The sequence below is a fragment of the Hippopotamus amphibius genome, chromosome 8 (assembly GCF_030028045.1).
Source record: "Hippopotamus amphibius kiboko isolate mHipAmp2 chromosome 8, mHipAmp2.hap2, whole genome shotgun sequence".
NCBI classification, from domain to species: Eukaryota; Metazoa; Chordata; class Mammalia; order Artiodactyla; family Hippopotamidae; genus Hippopotamus; species Hippopotamus amphibius.
In genome coordinates this window covers 45,966,580-45,973,282 of record NC_080193.1, presented here as the reverse complement: position 1 = coordinate 45,973,282, position 6,703 = coordinate 45,966,580, and the positions used below count along the sequence as shown (strand labels likewise).

At 38.0% G+C, this 6,703-nt stretch overlaps 1 protein-coding gene across 1 annotated transcript; it reads right to left on the bottom strand.

Moving 5' to 3' along the window:
* Window positions 1–3,296: 3,296 nt before the first annotated feature.
* LOC130859353 (pre-mRNA-splicing regulator WTAP-like) lies at window positions 3,297–3,849 on the bottom strand. The gene has a single exon (XM_057746692.1). The coding sequence runs from the start codon at window positions 3,779–3,781 to the stop codon at window positions 3,326–3,328; it is 456 nt and encodes a 151-aa protein (XP_057602675.1). The 5' UTR covers window positions 3,782–3,849; the 3' UTR covers window positions 3,297–3,325.
* Window positions 3,850–6,703: the final 2,854 nt, after the last annotated feature.

Genomic DNA, 6,703 nt, shown 5'->3' with positions numbered 1-6,703 from the left:
TTTTCTGGGGCAGGGTGGGAGGGTATTGAAGTTTGGCAAGATGTGACCTGAACTTTTTGAAATAGGAGAAAGGGCTGATGAGAAATGCCCACTGTGTCGGTTAGTTATTGCTGCATAACAAATCACACCAAGATTTGGTAGGTTACATTATTTATGCCCACTCCTGCATCTGCAGGTCAGCTGGACATTGGCTGACCTGGGCTGGGCTCAGTTGGGCAACTCCGTTTCAAGCTGTAGTCCAGCTGGGTTTGGCTTCTCTCTGTGGGCCAGGCTTAGGGCTGCTCCACCTGTATCCTTCTAGAACTTGCCTTCTGGTGAAAGCAGCGGCATGAAAGAGCAAGAAGGAATATATGATACCTCTTAAGGCCTGGGCTCAGAGGTGGCACACTGCCACCCACATTTCATTGGCCAAAGCAAGTCACAAGGCCAAGCACAAAGTCATTGGGCAGTTGAAGCTCCCTCCACCTCTGGTGGGAGGACAGCAGAGGGGCAAGGACATGTATAGGAGGTGGAAGGGCAGGATGCAGAACTGGTGCCAGTGAGGCACCTACCAACCCTCTGGAGTAGATCAAAGTTCTTTGCAGCGTTGTGTATACTGTTGTGGAGTCACACAGTTGCTTTGGTGCTATTACCTTATATAAATTCAACTACCTGACTTCAGAAGAATTAAAAGGAAAATGGCAATTTAAATAGTGACCTAAAGTTCTATTTTGCACAAATCTTTTTAAATAGACATTGTACATTATATATTTACACATATACATTACTATACATGTCTATGCATATGGAAGAATATACTTCACTAGTGACTTAAGGGGTTTTCAAAGATATTTGAATATGGTGGTGGACCTCTGAGATATTGTAGGTTTGGTTCCAGACCACTGTAATAAAGAAAATACCACAATAGAGTAAGTCACATGAATCTTTTGGTTTCCAGTTCATAAAAAGTTATATCTGCACTCTACTGTAGTTTATCAAGTGCGCAATAGCATTATGTTTAAAAAAATAATGTACAAACCTTTTTTTAAAATTTGGTGTGCATTTTTTTTATTAATTTTTATTGTTGCTTCACAATGTTGTCTTAATGTTCTGCTGTATAGCAGAGTGAATCAGTCATACATATACATACACTTTTTTGGATTTCCTTCCCATTTAGTCACCCCAGAGCACCGAGTAGAGTTCCCTGTGCTATACAGTAGGTTCTCATTAGTTATCTATTTTATACATAGTAGTGTATACATGTCAATCCCAAACTCCCAGTTCATGCCACCCCTCCTTCCCCCCTTGGTAACCATAAGTTTGTTCTCTACATCTGTGACTCTATTTCTCCTTTGCAAATAGGTTCATCTGTACCATTTTTCTAGATTCCACATATAAGCAATATTATACGATATTTGTTTTTCTCTTTCTGACTTCATTCTGTATGACAGTCTCTAGGTCCATCCACATCTCTGCAAATGGCACTGTTTTGTTCCTTTTATTGCTGAGTAATATTCCATTGTGTATATGTACCACATCTTCTTTATCCATTCCTCTGTTGATAGACATTTAGATTGCTTCCATGCCCTGGCTATTGTAAATAATGCTGCAATGAACATCCTGGTGCACGCTTTTCGAATTATGGTTTTCTCTGGATATATGCCTAGGAGTGGAATTGCTGAGTCATACACTAGCTCTGTTTTCAGTTTTTTAAAGAACCTCCATACAGTTCTCCATAGTGGCTGTACCAGTTTACATTCCCACCAACAGTGAAGGAGGGTTCTCTTTTCTCCACACCCTCTCCAGGATTTATTGTTTGTATCAATAGATTTTTTGATGATGGCCATTCTGACCAGTGTGAGGTGATACTTCATAGTAGTTTTGATTTGCTTTTCTCTAATAATTAGTGATGTTGAGCATCTTTTCATGTGTTTGTTGGCCATCTGTATATTTCCTTTAGAGAAATGTCTGTTTAAGTCTTCTGCCCATTTTTTGATTGGGTGTTTTTTTTGTTTTTTGTTTTTGTTTTCTTGATATTGAGCTGCAGGAGCAGTTTGTATATTTTGGAGGTTAATCTCCTGTTAGTTGCTTCATTTGCAAATATTTTCTCCCATTCTGAGGATTGTCTTTTTGTTTTGTTTATGGTTTCCATTGCTATGCAAAAGCTTTTAAGTTTAATTAGGTCCCATTTGTTTATTCTTGTTTTTATTTTCATTACTCTAGGTGGTGGATTGAAAAAGATCTTTCTGTGATTTATGTCAAAGAGTGTTCTACCTATATTTTCCTCTAAGAGGTTTTTTTTTTTTTTTCAAGGCACGTTTAATTTAATGTCAAGAGTGCAATACAAGAGGCCCAAATACAATGAAGGAACACATTCCCCCGTTAACACCAACGACAATGCTCTTTCAACATGTGCCTGTTGAATGGAGTGGGGATTTAATAAATTTCACTACTGAAAAAAATAACGCAGTGAGTCTCATCACAACCAATATCCTTATACAATCTAGTCGTGAAATGAATGTTTATAATGCTTCAAACAGTTAAAACCTCAAGTTTGATACCACACCTTCATGTTTCTGCAGTCCTCAAAAGGTTATCTACAGTATTAGCAACCATTCAAAGAACAAACCATTGAGTAAAACCACATTGATTTAAGGCTCAATCGAGTAATATGGAGCCCCAAACTTAATGGTTAAATATATGAACTACTTGTACTGACATCTATTATTTAATTCTCTCACGACTATTAAGTTGGTTCTTAGCAAATAAACCCTTTAAAGGCAAAATTCACCTTATTTGAGTTTCAACCCAGAAGTTCAACAACAATCACGAAGTCCACAGTCTTATTGGCAAAACTGATATACAGTGTCTCTAAGTCACTATGCTCAAGGTTAAGAGAGAGGCATATTGCATCTTTACATTTTACTGGAATTTTATATGTTCAATTCACGATTTTAAATCTCTAGGTTTTCATTCCTCCAAACTGTCTGAAGACACAGTGTGCCACAGACTTAAGACTTCTGTTTCTCCCTCTATTTTCTTCAAACAGAAACATTTCTCAAGTGTCTACATGTTCTAGAAGGGGAATTTTTCGGAGGTGGCCACTTCAGAATAGTCCGACGCCAGCAGGCCTCTGAAGCAAGGGGAGAGGGAAGAGAAAAAAGCTGAAACACAAGGTTCCTCTGGTAAGTTTTACATTAACCATTACAAGCTGGATAGTATAGGAATGTGGCTTTTTGGCTCAAAAAGTCTGAGTCTTGGTGTGGAAACGAGTACTTGGCTGTCCCACCACAGCTTTCTTGTTGTGGGACTGTCAGGGAAGTCTTGACTGGGGAGTATGATTTGTTTACCTATCAGGCGTAAACTTCCAGGCACTCAGTTCATTTTGGGCTTGTTCCAGTTTGTCTTTAGTCTGTTCCAGTTCACCTTTCATTTTTAGGAAAAACAAGTTGATCGCTGGGTCTACCATTGTTGATCTCAGTTGGGCATCACTAGGCTGTTGGACTTGCTTGAGGTACTGGATTTGTGTAGTACACTCTTGCATCTCTTGCTCCTTGGTCGCTAGTGGCATTACAAGAATGTTTTCCCTGAGTGCAGATTCTTGTTGTTGTTGCTTTAGTTTTTCTTCAGATTCCCTTAAGCCAGTTACATCATTAGAGTTAAGATCTGTGTACTTGCCCTCCAAAGCCTGCACATATGCTTCATATTGTTTCCACCTTAGAATTAATTCGTCTCGTGCCATAACTTTGAAGTCTCTTTCACTCAGTCGAACCTTTTTGGGAAGCGGTTCCTCGTTGGTCATCCTGAATCCTCTCCGCACGAGGGCTGTGCCGGCGCCGCCCAGTCACATAGGCCGACCCCGCGCTGCCCGCTCGCTGCTCAGGCCGCCTGAGTACGCTGCCGCCGGCCCCCCACGCTTGTCCTCCTGCCACAGCCCCGGCGCTCCCCTTTATTTGCGGGTCTTGCTGCCACAAAAAAAATCCTTCTAAGAGTTTTATAGTATCCAGCCTTACCTTTAGGTCTTTAATCCATTTTGATTTTATTTTTGCGTATGGTGTTAGGGAGTGTTCTAATTTCATTCTTTTATATGTAGCTGTCCAGTTTTCCCAGCACCACTTATTGAAGACACTGTCTTTTCTCCATTGTGTATTCTTGCCTCCCTTGTCATAGATTAGGTGGACATAGGTGCATGGGTTTATCTCTGGCCTTCCTATGCTGTTCCATTGGTCTATATTTCTGTTTTTGTGCCAATGCCATAGTGTTTTGATAACTGTAGCTTTATAGTATAGTCTGAAGTTAGGGAACTGATTCCTCCAGCTCCCTCCTTCCTGAAGATTGCTTTGGCTATTCTGGGTCTTTTGTGTTTCCATACAAAGTGTAAATTTTTTTGTTCTACCTCTGTGAAAAATGCCCTTAGTAATTTGATAGGGATTGCACTGAATCTGTAGGTTGCTATGGGTTGCTATACTCGTTTTCACAATATTGATTCTTCCAATCCAAGAACATGGTATATCTCTCCATCTGTTTGTGTCATCTTTGATTTCTTTCATCAGTATCTTATAGTTTTTTGAGTACAGGTCTTTTGCCTCCTTAGGTATTTTATTCTTTTGATGAAATGGTAAATGGGATTATTTCCTTAACACTCTTTCTGACTTTTCATTGTTAGTGTATAGGAATGTCAGAAATTTCTGTGTATTAATTCTGTATCCTGCAACTTTACCAAACTCATTGATGGGCTCTAGCAGTTTTCTAGTAGCATTTTTAGGATTTTTGATGTATAGTATGATGTCATCTGTAAACAGTCTTCTTTTCCAATCTGGATTCTTTATTTCTTTTTCTTCTCTGATATCCATGGCTAGGACTTCCAAAAGTATGTTGAATAAAAGTGGCATGTGTGGACATTCTTGTCTTGTTCCTGATCTTAGAGGAAATGCTTTCAGCTTTTCACCATTGAGTATGATGTTAGCTGTAGGTTTGTCATAGATGGCCTTTATTATGTTCAGGTAGGTTTCCCACTAGGCCCACTTTCTGGAGAGTTTTTATCATAAATAGTGTGGAACTTTGTCAAAGGATTTTTCTGCATCTGTTGAAATGATCATATGGTCTTTATTCTTCAATTTGTTAATGTGGTGTATCACATTGATCTGCATATACTGAAGAATCCTTGCATCCCTGGGATAAATCCCACTAGATCATGGTGTATGATCCTTTTAATGTATTGTTGGATTTAGTTTGCTAGTATTTTGTTGAGGATTTTTGCATCTTTGTTCACCAGTGATATCAGCCTGTAATTTTCTTTTTTTGTGATATCTTTGTCTGGTTTTGGTATCAGGGTGACGGTGGCCTCGTAGAATGAGATTGGGAGTGTTCCTCTCTGCAATTTTTTGGAAGAGTTTCAGAAGGGTAGGTGCCAACTCTTCTCTAAATGTTTGATAGAATTTGCCTGTGAAGCCATCTGGCCCTGGGCTCTTGTTTGTTGGAAATACTTAATCACAGTTTTAATTTCAGTACTTGTTATTTGTCTGTTCATATTTTCTGTTTTTTCCTGGTTCAGTCTTGGAAGATTGTATCTTTCTAAGAATTTACCCATTTCTTCTAGATTGTCCATTTTATTGGCATATAGTTGCTTGTAGTAATCACTTATGATCCTTCGTATTTCTGTGGTGTCCACTGTAACTTCTCCTTTTACATTTCTAATTTTATTGATTTGAATCCTCTCCCTTTTTTTCTTGGTGAGTCTGGCTAAAGGTTTATCAATTTTTTTTTTTTTATCTTCTCAAAGAATCAATTTTTGGTTTTATTGATCTTTGCTGTTGTTTTCTTCATCTCTATTACATATATTTCTTTTCTGATCTTTATGATTTCTTTCCTTCTACTAACTTTGGGTTTTGTTTGTTCTTCTTTCTTTAGTTGCTTTAGGTGTAAGGATAGATTGATTATTTGCAGTTTTTCTTGTTTCTTGAGGTAGGATTGTATTGCTATAAACTTCCCTCTTAGAACTGCTTTTGTTGCATCCCATAGGTTTTGGATGTTGTGTTTTCATTGTCATTTGTTTCTAGGTATTTTTTGATATCCTCTTTGATTTCTTCAGTGATCCATTGCTTATTTAGTAACATACTGTTTAGCCTCCACATGTTTGTGTTTTTTACAGTTTTTTTCCTTTAATTGACTTCTAATCTCATAGTGTTGTGGTTGAAAAAGATGCTTGATATGATTTCAATTTTCTTAAATTTACTGAGGCTTGATTTGTGATCCAAGATATGATCTATCCTGGAAAATGTTCCATGTGCACTTGAGAAGAAAGTGTATTCTGCTGCTTTCAGATGGAATGTCCTATAAATGTCAGTTAAGTCTATCTGGTCTAATGTGTCATTTAAGACTTGTATTTCCTTATTAATTTTATGTCTGGATGATCTATCCTTTTAAGTGTAAGTGATGTGTTAAATTCCCCCACTATTATTATGTTACGGTCAATTTTCCCTTCTGTGGCTATTAGCATTTCCCTTATATACTGAGGTGCACCTATGTTGGGTGCATATATATTTACAATTGTTGGGTTTTCTTCTTGGATTGGTCCCTTAATCATTATGTAGTGTCCTTCCTTGCCTCTTATAACAGTCTTTATATTAAAGTCTATTTTGTCTGATATGAGTATTGCTATTCCAGATTTCTTTTGATTTGCATTTGCATGGAATATCTTTTTCCATCCCCTCACTTTCAGCCT

Coding starts and splice junctions, on each gene's coding strand:
- LOC130859353 (XM_057746692.1), bottom strand. CDS start 3,781: ATGACCAACGAGGAACCGCTTCCCAAAAAGGTTCGACTGAGTGAAAGA.